Genomic DNA, 17615 nt, shown 5'->3' with positions numbered 1-17615 from the left:
GAAGAAAGATTTTGAGCTAGAGGATTTATATGAGATTGCAGGCTGAAGTGGAGTTTTCTGTCTTGTTTTAGCGACTTGTGCGACAAAAGGAATGTTAAGGTCTGTATTTATAGTCAGGTTGGAGACATAAAATGGAGCGTTTACGATAGTTCGAAGTATTTTAGATTGTAGAGATTGGATCCTTGGGAGATTGGAGCGTTTGGTTGAATCCCACAGCTCTATTCCATACGCTCAGATGGGTTTTAAAGCAGAAGTATAAATCAGTCTTTTGTTGTCCAGAGACAGATAAGATCTATCGTCTAAGAGACTTTTAAGTAGTCGATAGCGTCTGTTTAGTTCTGCTCTTTTAAGTCTAGCAAGAATGATTTAAATAAAAATTACTGAGGTAAAACTGAATAAATATTTTATTTGACTGCCAGACTATTTATGCTTTACTAAAATAGCAATTTAAATCATTTAGTTTGGATGTATGTTATATTCCATGTGCGTCACTAGCTTCCAACCTGCGGTATGAAATAATATCTTGGAATTGTAGAGCATAATTGGTAGAAATCAGAAAGAATAAACAAGTGGCATTTGTATTGGTAAACAAATAATATAATGTGCACTTAATTTTTAAAATTTTTGATCAGAATTTGCAATAAATTTGTTTCCGGTGAATATTTTCAAATTGGACACGTTTCAAAAATCTAAGCTGAAAGTTTACCTAAACCCAATAAAATATAAAGTCAATTTAATTTTAAAACTGACGATTAGAATTCCCGATTTGATTCTTTGTATGGAAGAATGGTGTAATGGTGTTTGAGGAGATGTTGGTTGTAGGTGTTGATGGATAAATAACACCTTAGTATCGGTATAAGATTTTATATATGTATATGACTGACTGCCAAAGACTGTATACTTTACACTACCAGAACAGAACAGACTGACTGACGTGGCTAAACGATGTGTACCACTGAACTGTAAGACTTTGAACAGAATCTCCCTTTTTGACTTTTCTCTCGTTTTTATATACATTCGCCGAGCCTCCCTTCTCTGTGTGCCGAGGGGGCTGTCTCTCTCTCTCTCTGGCTAGAGTGGGTGAGTGGTGGGGTTTCACTACCCCTACGCTAGAGTGGATGAGTGGTGGGGTTTCACTACCCCTACGCTAGAGTGGATGAGTGGTGGGGTTTCACTACCCCTAAGCTAGAGTGGATGAGTGGTGGGGTTTCACTACCCCTACGCTAGAGTGGATGAGTGGTGGGGTTTCACTACCCCTACGCTAGAGTGGATGAGTGGTGGGGTTTCACTACCCCTACGCTAGAGTGGATGAGTGGTGGGGTTTCACTACCCCTACAAATGGTATCGGTTTTAAATGATGCTCCATTTCTTCGAAGGAGAAATTTGCTCCTAACAAAACTACAGTTCTTTCCGTTACGAAATCATTAACTCCGTGTTAATTATCAGAATTAAGTTTTTAGTAATTTTTGGCATGGCGGCGTCTGCTAAAATTCTAGCCAAGGCTAAGGTTGATTATTTTCTTGTAAATAATCTTTTCAAAAATTTTAATTTTTCATATCAATTTGACCCTTGTAACAGACACGTTTTTATCACTTGTTCAGCTTGCCTCATTCTAAACTGGTTGAATGCAAAAGGCAGGAGTATTGATCTGATGAATGATAATTCGCCGATATGAATTTTATCGTAAATTCAAACAGCTCAGCACTTTTCTATTTCCTTCAATATCAGGCAACCACTAGTAAGTTTACGCCAGGTATAAATTATTTTTTCCGTTTTACTATTATAATAATCGTGTATTGCTCTAAAAGAGGTGTAGAAGTTGTCTATAGTTTTTTTAATAGTTTTTGTTTTTGACGATGTAGGTCACTTTAATGTCCTAGTATTTCCCAGCTTTCTGCAGTCCGTTGGTAGATTAGAAATTTGAGTACTGTCTAAAATATAGAAAATCAGCAAGTTTACATAATTTTCTCCTATAAGTGGTAATAGATTGGAATAAATATCTAAATAAGTGACCAAATTGGTTCTAGTATAAAGTGACCACATTTTCATTGAGGCAAAGCGGGACAAATGGGATGAAATGAGAAATACGAGGGTCGTTTGAAAAGTCCGTGCAAAGTCAGAGAGATAGCACCACTGGCGCGTATCGAGGTTATGTTTAGTTAGTAGCATCTCTTAGAAGAACACACACCAAGTTTCAGCCAGATCGGTCTATTTCTTTGTGTTTGGCATTCGTTTGAATCGAGGAAGTCGAATGATTTTCAAAAAATGGACGAAAAAGAATTTCGTGTGTTGATTAAACACTACTTTATGAAAGGCAAAACGCCTCAGGAGACTAAAGAGAAGCTTGATAAACATTATGGTGACTCTGCACCTTCGATTAGAACAGTTTATAAGTGGTTTCAAAATTTTCGGAGTGGCCATATGGGCACAAGTGACGCTGAACGTTCTGGACGCCCTGTTGAGGTTACTACTCCAGAAATCATTGATAAAATCCATGATATGGTGATGGATGACAGTAGAGTGAAGGTGTGTGAGATTGCTAGTGCTGTGGGCATCTCGAATGAACGGGTACATAATATTTTGCATCAACATTTGGACATGACAAAGCTATCCGCAAGATGGGTGCCGCGATTGCTCACGCTTGACCAAAAAAGAAATCGTGTGAAGTGTTGCAAGGACGGTTTGCAGCTGTTCCAGAAGAATCCGCAGGACTTTAAGCGTCGTTTCGTCATTGTGGATGAAACTTGGATACATCACTACACTCCTGAGATCAAAGAATAATCTAAACAATGGGTTACCAAGGGGGAATCTGCGCCAAAAAAGGCGAAGACCGTTCCTTCGGCCGGAAAGATTATGGCGACTGTCTTTTGGGATTCGCAAGGAATAATCCTCATCGACTATCTGGAAAAGGGTAAAACTATTACAGGTGCATATTATTCATCGTTATTGGACCGTTTGAAAACTGAGCTGCAAGAAAAACGCCCACGATTGGCCCACAAAAAAGTCCTTTTCCATCAAGACAACGCACCAGCTCACACCTCAGCAGTTGTGGTCGCAAAATTATTGTAAATAGGGTTCCAACTCGTTTCACATCCCCCCTATTCTCTAGACTTGGCTCCCTCGGACTACTATTTGTTCCCCAATATGAAGAAATGGCTGGCGGGAAAAAGATTTTATTCAAACGAGGAGGTGATTGCAGATAACGAATGGCTATTTTTCAGACTTGGACAAATCCTATTATTCGGAAGGGATCAACAAACTAGAGCAGCGTTGGACGAAGTATATAAGCCTAAAAGGAGACTATGTTGAAAAATAAAAAAGGTTTACCCCCAAAAAATTAAGTAGTTTTTATTTTTGCTCGTACTTTTCAAACGACCCTCGTACAATTTAGTTATATATATTTTATTGTATACATTCATATACTTGTACTAAAATGTATTTATTATTAATTATTGGTAACTATAAAAATATTTGTAAAAAATAATAATTTGAACAACATGATTTTTAATCAAATTAAATTTTTTATTTAATAAAAATTATGTTTTTGTTTCACGGTCGCATTTTTGATCCGAGTGAATACTTCGCAATAGATTCGGATCATTTATTAAAATGTCGTGAAATATTTCACATGAATTGGTCAAATTATATTTTACACTTAATATAGATTTTAAAGTTTTAATGTTCAACTGCGTTTTTTCAGTTGTCCATATTTTATTGATACTAGAAAGAACACGTTCTGTTGCTGCATTTGTTCCTGGAAGGGAGAGCGCGAATTCTACAATTTTCAAAACATTTTGATAAGGAATTTTATTCTGTTTAAAATGAAGTAATAACTCCGTCCATTTTTTGTCTGTTTCCACATTTGCAGACAACCAACATTTAATTTTTTCATCTGTAACATATCTTTTTACCAATGACACCTCATCAAAAAAATCATTTTCGGAAAATGGTTACTAATATATTCAAAAGATTTTTCCACATATTCCCATAAAATCTCCTTTTTTAATTTCACCCAATTAGACGATCCCAATGTAAGAGACGTAACGACAATGATCGAACACCACCGAGTAAATCTAACTGGGTACATTGCCTAATTTAGTTTACTCTGCATGCATTTTGTGTGTTTTTTAATTGTATTTTTTATTTCTTTATATTCACCATAATATTTAATAAATAATAGGTAATATATTTTTACAGTACATTTTAAATAAGAAATGCAGATATTTGCTAAAAAGCGGGACATTTTTAAAAATCGGGGGGACGCGGAACAGTCCACTAAAAAGCGGGACTGTCCCGCCAAAATCGGGACGTGTAGTCACTTTATTCTAGTACCTCTTACCAGAGAGAGAAGTTAGGCAAGATGTCTGTAGAATGCAATTGGGTCAACGTACCTTTATTGCTGCTCCGCCTTTACCTTGCAAGAGTTTAGAAAAGAAAAAAGCAAGCGTATAATCTGTGTAAAAATATTTGCATAATCGATTTTAAGCTAAAGATCATCCAAGAAGTTTTTATTAACATTCTGAAATAGCTGGACCCCAACCTAGTGGGGCAGATTCTAAGTAAGTATAATTTATTAAAAAGAATTACCTAGTTTGAAAATGCTTAAGTAAGTTAAACATAATACCCAGTAAGTTTGTTACTTATTTATGTGAATGACAACAATGGAATCTGTTGGGACCTTACCTTTACAAATCTACAGTTTACACACGAAAAGGTGGTCCAAAAAAAATCGGCTTTCAAAATAGTTAAGCGATTTTTTCTTCTTAAGACCATAATTAGGGACGGTTTTCTACCTGAGCGTATAAATTGTTTGGTAGGTCCTCGGCTACAAAGGGCCGGAAGCTGTAGAACAAGCCGACAGCTAGAATTGTCCACACGTATTTGGGGGCCTGCTACTATTTCCATTAAATATTTTAGAAGGTTCATTCATGTTGGAAACACTAACCAGCAAACTTGTGTCAGTTGGAATTTATTTTGTTGACCTCCAGTTCTAGTTCTTTTCTCTTTCTTCAGCCTTGACGACGTAAAATGTTTTCATGAGTAATTTAATCATCAATTTAAAAGTAATTTGCCATAATTTTTTAAGCAAACGCAAAAATTAAGAAATACCATTTTTTCGTATCTGAACTTACAGCAACATTCGCTGACAATTCTTGCTTTTTTTTTTATAGTCCAGCAAAATTTAAAGCAGCTTCAAGAAGAACTGAATACAATACACATGAATGAAAACCAGAACAAAATAAAAATGACAAAGATGGGCAGAAAAAAAAGCCTGGTACAGCAATGAAGATATTCATAGGTTTGAATTAAGAAATAATAGAAACCATCAAGTATCTTGGAACACACCAGCCAGAAATCTTCGAAACGGAAGTAGGAGCAGCCAACAGAATGTTCAAATTCTGTGAGTCTTCAAAAAGGTGAACAAGAAAACGAAGTCGGCTGTGTATAGTTACCACGATATCTTCAATACTCATTGATTCTTTCTGACGAGCCCGTGGATCTTGACTGCCAAGTATCAGTCAAAAAGTCTCTAAAATGCGCTGCTTAAGAAAAGTGGAAGAATAAAAAAAAAAAAGAACAGAACAGAACCGGGAGATAGAGTTTATAATGTAGCAATCAAAGCAAACCTCATCGTCAAGCCAGCCAGTCAACGAAATGGCAGAACAATGTAGACTGAAAGCTGGCTGGAACACCAATTGTGAATGGAACCGCCAACATATATGCATGGAATGGATATATGGCCAGTGGAAACAGCAAGAGGCAGGAGCAAGGTACTGACTAAAGATTAGAGCAAGGAGCAAAGCATTGAAGGAAAAAAAAGATGGATTGGAGGAGAATCGAGCTAGGCTAGGATCGCCAAAAAATGGATTGCCCTTACAAATAAACTCACAGATTTGTTTACGCGCTACTTGGGTAAGCTGAGTAAGTAAGAGTAAAGTAATCGCCTATTTTTTCAGGCGGGGCTTAACGTCCAACTACCAATTAGGTGTCGTGGACGGAGGCGACTAGCAAACATACTTTACTGTAAATTTCTTTTAGTTAACCATTAAATAAAATCCAAGGCCTAAGACCGGGGAATCGAACCCAGTACCACAATACATATTAGCTTAACAGGTCTCGCCTCTAACCGCTCGGCTACCGAGCAAGTAAAGTACGAGGGGGTACCCAAAAAAAACCGGAATTATTTTTTAAAAGCTATTTATTTACAAATTTTTTACAGAACAACCTTATCCCCTTCAAAATACTCTCCATTACAACTAATACATTTGTCCCACCGGTGCTTCCACTGTTCGAAACATTTCTTGTAGTCATCTTTAGAAATGGCTGACAGCTCCTTCTTCGTTTTTTTCTTGACCTCTTCAATGTTGTCAAATCGGTGACCTTTCATGCCCTTTTTCATGCGTGGAAATAAGAAAAAGTCGCACGGAGCCAGGTCAGGCGAGTAAGGTGCATGGGGCAGCGGAACCATGCCATTTTTAGCCAAAAACTGTGTAACAGAGATGGCTGTGTGTGCAGGTGCATTGTCGTGGTGGAAGAACCAGTCTCCTGTTTGCCACAAATCGGGTCTTTTTTGGCGAACACTATTGCGCAATCTTTTCAAAACTTCCAAATACAAGGTTTGATTGACGGTCTGACCTGGGGGGACAAACTCTGAACGGACTACGCCTTTGGCATCAAAAAATCAAATCAGCATTGTTTTGATGTTTGACTTGACTTGACGACATTTTTTTGGTCGGGGTGAAGATGACGACTTCCATTGGCTCGACTGTTGCTTTGTTTCTGGGTCATAACCATAGCACCATGACTCATCACCAGTAATGACCTTTGACAGAAAGTCTGGATCAGTTTCAAGCTGTTGTTTCAAAGCACGACATGTTTCAACTCGATGTTCTTTTTGGTTGTCAGTCAGAACTCGAGGAACAAACTTGGCAGCAACCCTTTTCATCCCCAAATCTTCCGTTAAAATTCGCTGAACCGAGCTCCAAGATAACCCACTACTCTCTGACAGTTGATCAATTGTCTGTCGACGGTCTGTGAACACCAGCTCTCGAATTTTTTCAACATTTTCGTCGATTCGGGCAGTTGATGGACGTCCAGAACGAGGTTTGTCATCAATCGACATGTCGCCAGTTTTAAACCGAGTAAACCACTCGTATACTTGAGTTTTTCCCATAGCGTCATCTTTGTAAGCTGTTTTCAACATTAAAACACTTTCAGCAGCATTTTTGCCGAGTAGAAAACAAAATTTCAGAGCTGCACGTTGTTCACTTAAACTTGCCATCATAAAAAACGAAAAAAGAACAAAACAGCGCTGGTAAAAACAATCACTGCAGATGAACAGAAGAAGCCAGGCAGACAACACAGGCAGGACTGAACTGGCAAGGAATTGCGCTATACACGTCTAGCGGCAGAAATGCGTACTACATAAGCTCCATGCGCGGCAACGCAATTCCGGTTATTTTTGGGTACCCCCTCGTATAGTCAAGATAATGACAAAATTATAATGGCCACGTAAGATTTTTATTTAACCTAATTATCTTTGGAATTAGATTGTACAAAGTAATGGCGCAGGGTTCTCCGCTACTTAATGCACGTAGGAAATCATAATTATAGTTGTGTAAAATCATCATAGTTGACACTGGAAGAACAATTTTGAAGACCATCTTGATGTCCTCCTACTTGTGAACAGAAAAATCTACGAAGCACTAATTTGGTTTGGTTGCATTGAGGTGAAGTTACCACTGTAGGACAGCTGGAGTCATGTAGCTTAGTAACTTATGCAAATACTCTGAGCAAAAACAGTTGACCTGCTTTTGGGTGACCTAAATAAAGGAGAGAAACGAGCAAACTACGGATTTGTCCTGAGCTAAACAAAAAAGTACAAACTAAAATATTCTGAACTAGTCTATTTGATGAACAGTTCTTTGGCTAAGATGGTGGATAGGTCGATTAGGTATACCCACCATCTAGGGGAGGCCACTTTGTTGATGTGCATTTTTCCGTCGCAAAAAAGTTTCAACAGAATTGCATTACGTAAATTGAGGCAATCATGTGAATGTTAGCACTTGGACTTTTTTTTTCTTATGAATTAAGTGCCGTCATACATAGTGATGACAATATGTACAAGACATGTTAATGTTAATGGTTTATGGTACTTACGAGTATGACAGACTTCGTCTATTTACACAGGCCTTCATTTTTTAACTTTTGGAAAATTGTTTTAAATTTGTTACTTGATTTTTATGTATTTTTGTGTGCTAAATCCAAATATGAACACCATTTTCCACCATCACGTAAGACTTTTTCACAAAATCGCTTCACATTTCACTCAAAATTTGTGAAAAAGCAATAGTATTTAAAATTAGATTTTATTTGCAAGTGATAAGACTAGTAAAATTCCTTTAAAAAGCAATTAAATATAATGAAAATACTCATTAAAATACTACTTAATTCTTTAAAAGTCCTTTTAGAATCTTTTCCTTTTCATTTCCATGCTCCTTTTGGTGCTTTGTCTTCGGTGGTCTCGAAGCAGGTCGTCCCTTTTCAACATCTAACAGAAGTCAGCTATCATGCTTACAATTCCATCTTCCTTGGTAACTCCTCTCCATTTCTTTTATATCTTGGTGGAATCTTTAACCCCTGGTCCTCACTTACTGCACCAAGATTTGCAGGAAAGTAGTCAAGGTGCGAATGTAAAAAAGGTGCACCTTTAAACTCATGTTACAGCCTAAATTTTTAAATTTTTCTAACATATTCCTTTACAATATTTTTATAAACTTCATCTTTTTTGTTGCCAAGAAACTTAGTAACTACTTCCTTGAAGGGGTTTCCATGCTCGTTTTTCTGCTTCCTCCATTTTAAATTCAAAATTTTGTTGTTTTTAACCGTAAAGTGTACCACAAATATAACAAAAAAGAGTCAGGCGCATTGATAAAAACCTCTTGAAGCCATTGCAATTTAATTTAACACTTCTACGACAAATAAATAAATAAAAATGTGGTGGCAGGAGGGAGACGCGCAGTAACAGGATCAGACATGTCTTGACGTGACAGAGGTTATATTTACAGTTGTGTTATAAATTTACCATTGCTTATCATTATAATTCACAATACTTTATTCAGAGTATTACTTTCTTACATCATCACGACTAAAAATATTTATTATTATTCATTTAAATAATTGTTTTACAAAATAATCCTTCACAATATGCCAACACCTGTACTATACAAAAAATTCGAAATTGTGGAAAAACCTTACGTGATGGAATTTTTTAAAATATTTTTCCCATTTTCAGCACCAAAAAATCTATTGAAATCACACAATAGATTCCAGACAATTTTTTTCATCGCAGGCCTGTGTTATCTTACATCCAAAATCGTATTATTTCATTTCCTGTAACTTTATTACCAGCCTTCCTAAACTCTTAGTTATAGATAATATTTAAAGAAGAAATAATTGAAATAGGAAACCGAATATTATTGCTGAGATTGTGTTATAGCACTGAGAAGGTTACAGGAAATTACAAAGAAGTGAAAGGAATATTACACAGGAAGTCATATAACAAACTAGGTAATACGTTTATAATAATAAGAACAAAAGTCAGCTAATTAAACGGAACTGATTATTATTATTATTATGTAAGCAATGGGAGCTTTGGGAAATAAGAAAAACAATTGTAACTGTGTTTTGGATTTGTTTAAATAATGAATAAAAGCAAATTACTAATAGAAAACTTTTCAATTTCTTATTCATTCAGTTGTAATTAGTACTGAATGGGAATTTAAGTGGCAAAATATTGTTTTATAAGGCTTTTTTTCCTTCGGTTTCCACACAGTTACTGCTCATTAATTAATGAATTGTATTCTCTCTTGATTTTTTTCAAGCTGCACCCCGCCGGTCTGATTCATGAAATCATTGTATTGTACAAATACAGTGAAACTTTGCTTGACATTTCTTTTCAAGCATTTTTTTTTTACAATTAATTTCAACTTTTAATAAGTTGAAAACTTTTAAACTTAACAAAAAAAGTCAGTTCCTGTTTATTCTAGACGATGATGAGAAGTGAAATGTTAAAAAAAACGGAGTGAAAATACCTCAAGCTTAATCTTCTTTTGTGATTTTGTTGTGATGCTGGTAGCTAGATTCATTTGGATAAACAAAGAAAATAAATGCGTAACTCGAGTCTATGGGCAAATTCAGCGATTTTTTTTTGTAGACAGTAGGAATAGAATAGAATAGATTAAATTAGGGCGGCCTCAAGGCCTACGCCACAGCGACCCCTTTGGATCTATTGTGGCTCCCACCACTCTAAAGCTCACCCTCCAGACCCATCCGTTTAATCAGACTCTTAATTCTGGAGAGCGACTCTTGGGTAAAGCTCAGAGACCTTGGTTTTTCTTCCTCCCTGAGAAATAACATTCTTAGCCCAGACAAGCCCCTCGCATTGACCACAACACGTGCAGTGCCGTTTCCTCTTCCTCCTGATAGAACCTACAAAGGCTATCATCTGCCAGGCCCATGCGATGCATGTGTTTCCTGAGCCTGCAGTGGCCAGATAATAAGCCCCGCGGCCTTGAAGGATTAATTCTGCTGTCAGCCTCGGCGAATAGCCTCTAATGAACTCCTTCGCCTATCTCTGCCCAGTGGTGGCAAGCCACCACTCCTGAGACCTACTCTGCACCCATAAGTTAATGGCCGCAGACTTAACACACTTCGAAACCCCAATACAGGGCTCCGGGCCAACGAAGTGTCCCGCAGAGCCTTCTCGGGCCAATAAATTCCCTTATATCCTGCATGACCAGGTACCCAAACCAGAAAGAGCTTATTCTGGTCACTAATTTCCTTCAGGACACCCAGAAAGTCCCAAACCAGCCTTGAGTTGACTTGGTAGGAACTAATTGCTCGCAGAGCAGCCTGACTTTCCGAGAAAATTACGACCTTAGAATTAATAATTCTTCGCCCTATACAGTAGGAAACAATTTTGATGTTCTGCAACTCTCAATTGATAAATATCTAATCTCTATTGAGCTCTTATTTTGAGTGGAGTAATTACGACTTAGATTTTAGGAACCTAACTAGCAATATATTAGTGAGATTATGAATGAATTCAATAAAAAAATATGTTAAGAAGCTAAACTTGATTAAATTGTTCGTTCATTAGTTACTGATTACTTACTCTGTTAATGGAGACAAAGATTCTCGTTATAAGATTGTCGCTAACAGACAAACAATTCCGATAGTAATGTTTTTACGTAACAATTACTTCATTTTCTTTTGCATCCAACGTCATTTGAATTGGTTTTTTCTTTTGTCCGAAACAAAATCAAATTCGTTCTGCTGTTACAAAATTGCGTAGAGAATATTATTCACCGTTGTCAATATAACGGTAGTTCTTCGTCTTTGAAGCATGACACATCAATGTATGCATTAACGTTGTGTTCAGTAAAAATGAAGTAATTTTAACTGAACAGTAATAACTGCGAAATTGGAAATGCGTTAGCTTAGTGTTTACCTAACCTGGATAACCACGTGGGAATCCCTTGATCCTGAACCCAGCTGACGGTTCTTATATTTTTTCCTTTTAAGGAGACTCTTACAGCTTACTATACGTGATAAAAAGTGTGGTCTTTGTCGAGAAAGAGCACTGTCGGAGGCAATCAGATGTGGATGCCAAATTTATGAAAAAATAGCCGCATACATCTGATTAACATATATTCGCAGACCTTTCGTGTTGTTTCCATCGTCAGGCTGTAGTGTGTACCTGCAAATGGCTTGGAAAGTGGCTAGTTACTACGTTAGATATGGCTGCAGTTAGAAACGCAGCGAAGAGGAGGCCCTTCAGCGGAATCCTGCAGTTTCCTGGCGTTTCCGTCTTTATTAAACATCTGTAATTATGTTTTTTCTTCAGCCTTGAGGAAAATCCGTGTTTACCACGTGGTTACACGTGCAGAAAGTTTTTCTACCCTAGGTCATGATCTTACTTTGAATGCTGAAATCAAAAAGCAGTTGATATCAAGTTTACAAGTAAATTACGTTCCACCGTGTGACAGTGGATAACTTTCTGGGCTCTGCTGTAGAAACAACTAGTACTTCCGACGGAAAAAGGAGTCGAAGAATCACTTTAGTTCGGAGGGTAATTGTTGTGCTCAACTCGTTCCTATGATAAACAGATAGAACTCATTTTTAACTCTGCTGGCTAGAGCTTAATGAACGTTAAATGGAGATCTGAACAGGCAATAGCTGACCGAAAAAATGGAATATTAGAGAAAAGCTGCTAACTAGGAAGTCAGTGAACGAATGCAAGTAAAGTGTTCTTTCAAAATGCATACATAAAAGCAAGAGACAGGCGAAGGAGTTCATTAAAGGCTATTCGCCGAGGCTGACTGCAGAATTAATCCGTCAAGGCCGTGTGGCTATAAAGATGATTGTAGGCCTATTAACTCAGCCACTGCAGGCTCAAGAAACACATGCATCGCATGGGCTTGGCAGATGATAGCCTTTGCAGGTTCTGTCAGGAAGAGGAGGAAACGGCACTGTACGTGTAGTGCCAGTGTGAGGGGCTCGTATGGCTAAGGATGTTACTTCTCGGGGAGGAAAAACCAAGGCCTTGAGAGCTTTACCCAAGAGTAAAGAGTCTGATTAAAAGGACAGGTCTGGAGGGTGAGCTTTAGAGTGAGAAGAGCCACAATAGATCCAAAGGGGTCGCACTGGCGTAGGCCTTGAGGCCGCCCTAGTTTAATCTATCTATCTATTTATACATAAAAGTTAAAATCTTATCCGACCATCCAAGAAGAATTATGGAGTCAATTTTTTAACTGGGTTATGGGAAACCAAAAGGCGATTGAGGGCGACGTAGGATTAAGAAGATCTCTGGAGTCTTGGAGAGCTTGCACGGAAATGAATTTCATATGTCCTTGGCACTTGCAACAGAGGATTGTGCAACGAATTTTTGATTTCTAGTTTAGATTATCCTCAATAATCATTTTTATTGAATTTGATTTTATTTTTATGGCTTTTTTTCTGGTTCTAAAATTGAATTGTTACTTTTGACCATTTTGTTTGACTTCATCACCCATATCCACATGGAATACACTTTAGTGGAAGATAAATTGTAAAAAAAATAAAAAATACTAGCGTTTAAATGAAAAACCCAGTGTGTATTTTCCTGCCAGTTTATTAAAAAAGAAAAAAGGAAAAAAAATAGATATATTGTTCTAACAAATATGTTAGAGTAATATTGAGGTAGCAGAGTAATCTATTTTAGTCAAATAGGTAAATGTTTAACTTTGGTTGTTATTACTTGGGCTAAAAGTAGTATTACTGTTTGTCTCTAAGCTGAGTTACTACAGAAAAACTCTTCAAACCCAGTTCAATATTACCAATCTTTCTAACGTTTTGTTTTGGCGTCGCACCATTCACATGTGCTTGGTTTATTTTTGTTTTTGACGCTAACTTTGTAATTGTTTTCTCTTATTAAATAGAGTCATAAATTTGTTTGGTTTGAACCAGTATTTTTTTTTTTTTTTTTTTTTTTTTTGACGCAATAACACTGTTTTGTCTGTGTTTATTTCCACCTCCAACAAATTCTGTAGTTTTGAATTGTTTTGTCATTGTGTGACTGCGCTAAAATTTGAGGTAACCAATATTTGTGTAACAATGTTATATCTTAAAGTAGGGAACATTGATGATTGCATAAAATGAAATTGTATGCTTGTGGCAACACTGTATTTTAATAATAATTCTTTTTAACAATTATTTTTAAACTTACGGTGAATGTCGTATTAAACTAAGTGTAAATTCATTTATTTCCAAGCGGAAATGAATTATTCACGTAAAGATTCCTGAGATAATAACAGTGGGATGTCACCTGTTTTATCTCAGTGTGCAATTTATAATAGAAAAAGTAACAATAAAATTATCCTAACGAGAAATACAAAATTGCTTTAAAGAGTTTAGAGTCAATTAAATAATAAAATTACTAACCTGTATAGCGTTACTCTTTAGTAACCGTTATCAAATTCCAGTTACTTTGCTTGGTAACCTTTCTTTTGTTTTCCATTCCAGGACACTGCGCCACTGAGTTTTGCGGAAAAGTTTAAATTGCTTCATTTTTATTCATTGTACCATTTCTTCATTTAACTATTTGAAAATTACACTCTCTGTCTTTGTTTTTTTTTTCTTCATTTTCCGGTCTAATAGTAAGAGAAGTTATAGTAATAGTGCGGGTTTTCTATTTTAACTTCTCACAGGAAGGAAGTATACATTTTGGGCTCCTTTCAGAATGAAAAATCGTTTTTCCCATTTAATGAGAGGGATTTCCGTACAATTTTTCCTAAAAACTGCTTTAATTTTAACAGTAACTTAAAATTTTTATAACTTTAATAAAATGTTGCATATACCTAAAACTATTAGAGAATTTAGTAAATTTATTTATATTACCGGAAATAAATTATTAATAATATGAATACAAACACAAGTAATTTGTTGAAATAAGGAAAGCATTCATTGCTAATTAGTTAGTCCATTTTTTGCAATCGGCAATTGAACTATGATGTATCTAGCCCCAAGCAGCTGGGAAGAATCGTGGACCAGATACCGAGTGGCGTTATCCAGGCACTTGCAGCCAGGCAATGCTGTCAACTTGAACCTGGTGCAAATATGCTTTGAAGTTGCTATTATCTGTGCTACAAACTGGGTAAGGGATGTAGCTTATATTTCTTTTTTAAGCTGAAGGAAAGTAGCATTTTGTGAGTGCACTTCCTTCGTCTGCAACTCGCCAATGTTGATCCTAAATCTGAATAATTTGTTTCCGGTTTATGATTTTTAAAACGGAAAATACCGGAAATGGGTTGTAACTTTCAGGCAAGTTTTCCTCCTCTGTTCGAGTGAGTGTAAATGTAATTATCCCCTTTACTGATTTTTCCCTAAATTTTTTTTTAAAAGATTTTCTCAAAAACGGTTCTAACAACTTTTTACTTGAACAATTTTTCCACGAATATTTGATTTAGGGAGAAAGGGTAGCCTTCATTTGGGAAAAGAAAAGTAAAATACAAGGGTACAACTCCGAATCGGCTTCCTGTTCGTCTAAGTTTCTACAATTTCTGTCTCTGCCACCTACTTTTATGGCCAGGGCTAAAATAAACAGAATGGGTAGCCTTCATTTGGGAAATGGAACGTAAAATACAAGGGAAAAATACCGAATTGGCTTCCACTTCGTCTAAATTTCTACTTTTTCTGTCTTTGTCACCTACTTTTATGGCCAGGGCTAAAATAAACAGAATGGGTAGCCTTCATTTAGGAAATGGAACGTAAAATACAAGAGAAAAATACCGAATTTGCTTCCAGTTCGTCTAGATTTCTACTTTTTCTGTCTTTGTCACCTACTTTTATGGCCAGGGCTAAAATAAACAGAATGGGTAGCCTTCATTTAGGAAATGGAACGTAAAATACAAGGGAAAAATACCGAATTTGCTTCCAGTTCGTCTAGATTTCTACTTTTTCTGTCTTTGTCACCTACTTTTATGGCCAGGGCTAAAATAAACAGAATGGGTAGCCTTCATTTAGGAAATGGAACGTAAAATACAAGGGAAAAATACCGAATTTGCTTCCAGTTCGTCTAGAGTTCTACTTTTTCTGTCTTTGTCACCTACTTTTATGGCCAGGGCTAAAATAAACAGAATGGGTAGCCTTCATTTAGGAAATGGAACGTAAAATACAAGGGAAAAATACCGAATTTGCTTCCAGTTCGTCTAGATTTCTACTTTTTCTGTCTTTGTCACCTACTTTTATGGCCAGGGCTAAAATAAACAGAATGGGTAGCCTTCATTTAGGAAATGGAACGTAAAATACAAGGGAAAAATACCGAATTTGCTTCCAGTTCGTCTAGAGTTCTACTTTTTCTGTCTTTGTCACCTACTTTTATGGCCAGGGCTAAAATAAACAGAATGGGTAGCCTTCATTTAGGAAATGGAACGTAAAATACAAGGGAAAAATACCGAATTTGCTTCCAGTTCGTCTAGATTCTGGTTTGTGATGTTATGAATCATAACTATAATCAAATTTGTAAATGTGAATCTTGCCCATTGCTCCAAATGGCCCACGTTTTAATTGAATTTGACACCTCTTTTGAAAGGCTTCCCTGTAAGACTACATTTCTATTTATTGCACCGTTACAAACTTCTAGTTTTAGTAATAATGGTTTGTGTTTCAAATTTAGGATTTTGGAGAAAATTTGTGAGTTATAATCTTGAGAATATAGCAAGATAAATTCGTGTATGGATTCACACAAGATTGTTAATGTTACTTAATGTGTTGAATTGTTAATTAATAATTGAATTTTTTTTCTCAGGTAAGTGACCAGACTGTTCACAGGTGCATAATGATTAGGTTAGTGGTGCATGTGCATATTTTAAACCCTATTATTTATTTTAATTAAAACACTTGCCAGCTATTCTCATACGTTTAATTTGTAACTTAAATTAAGTAAAGACAAAAATTCTTGTCTTCTTTTTGTTATCTTATTAATGAGAAATATTGTTTTACTTTGAAAGAAAACCACATTAATGAAGCACTAAATTAGTAATGATCTTCAACATCTCATTTCGCAATCCCTAAAAGATTCATCTTTGTATCTTTTTCGCTGTAAAGCAAACACTTCAGCGTTCCATTGAGTGTTCAACTGGGTTCTGGTATAATTAGGGATGGCTTTGAGTTCAGCTCTCTCTTTCTCAAGTATAGGAAATCTCTCCAAACTACAAGATATCTGTCTGTCTAGCTGAAATTATTCTTTTTGCAAATGTCATTTGCATAATTGGGTGAAAATTTAAGCTTGGCTTGAGTATTTGAACTTTTTCGAATTATAACTAATAAATATTTGTATCATTTGAATGAAGATGGATGGTTTAGTTCGGTTAAAGGACATAATAATTTTTTTTATCTGCGCTAGCTCATCATCGTCTAATAAAACTAATTGCCTATTTTTTCAGGCGGGGCTTAACGTCCAACTACCAATCAGGTCTCGTGGGCGGGGCCGGAAGCTCATACTTTACTATAAACAATTTTTTTTTAACAAATAAAAAGTAGTCATACGCGGGATTCGAACTGGGGATCTTCCCACTTACAAAGCCGTGCTCTTGACCAAAAAGAACGTTCCTTTTATACAAAACTGTAACTGCTCCTGTCGCGATATTCATCCCCTTGAGACATGTTTTATACTGACCTGCTGGATGGATTCTTCAAAGATCTATGGATCTACGGAAAGTGATAAACAGTAAGGGATGTTTTCGCACCAACGTGGAATATATCGTCTGGATTTGGTTCTAGAAAGGAGCAAGCAAAGCAGAGAGCCACCCTTAGATGAGAATGGGGTATAGTTGCAGTTTTGGATGGTCTGGGAGCAGGTAGCCAATGAGTGGGTTAAGATGTTAGGAGAGAACGAGAGTTGCAGTTCTTAAATCTGAGAGTTAAATAAAAGACACTTTTACATTTTTCCTATATGTAGGTGCTTGAATATGTTGATTACCCACAGTTCAGGTTCGTAAGTACAAATCGATTCCTGTAGCGCCTTATCCTGTATTTTATTGGATCGTCTGAGAATGGATTGAGAAATTTTTTTA

The 17615-nt window shown here is 36.4% G+C and overlaps 1 protein-coding gene across 1 annotated transcript in view; it reads left to right on the top strand.

Annotated features, from left to right (window-relative positions):
* Nucleotides 1-16450, top strand: part of LOC141455082 (protein YIPF5-like) — a 407881-nt gene extending 391431 nt beyond the window's left edge. Inside the window, exon 5 of the mRNA XM_074129938.1 lies at nt 16349-16450. Coding sequence (XP_073986039.1) covers nt 16349-16435 — 87 coding nt within the window. The 3' untranslated portion in view covers nt 16436-16450. The remainder of the gene's footprint in view (nt 1-16348) is intronic.
* Nucleotides 16451-17615: the final 1165 nt, after the last annotated feature.

This window comes from Rhodnius prolixus, unplaced genomic scaffold (assembly GCF_049639745.1).
Source record: "Rhodnius prolixus isolate KJV_2025 unplaced genomic scaffold, Rpr scaffold_21, whole genome shotgun sequence".
Taxonomy (NCBI): Eukaryota; Metazoa; Arthropoda; class Insecta; order Hemiptera; family Reduviidae; genus Rhodnius; species Rhodnius prolixus.
This window is presented reverse-complemented; position numbering and strand designations above follow the sequence as displayed.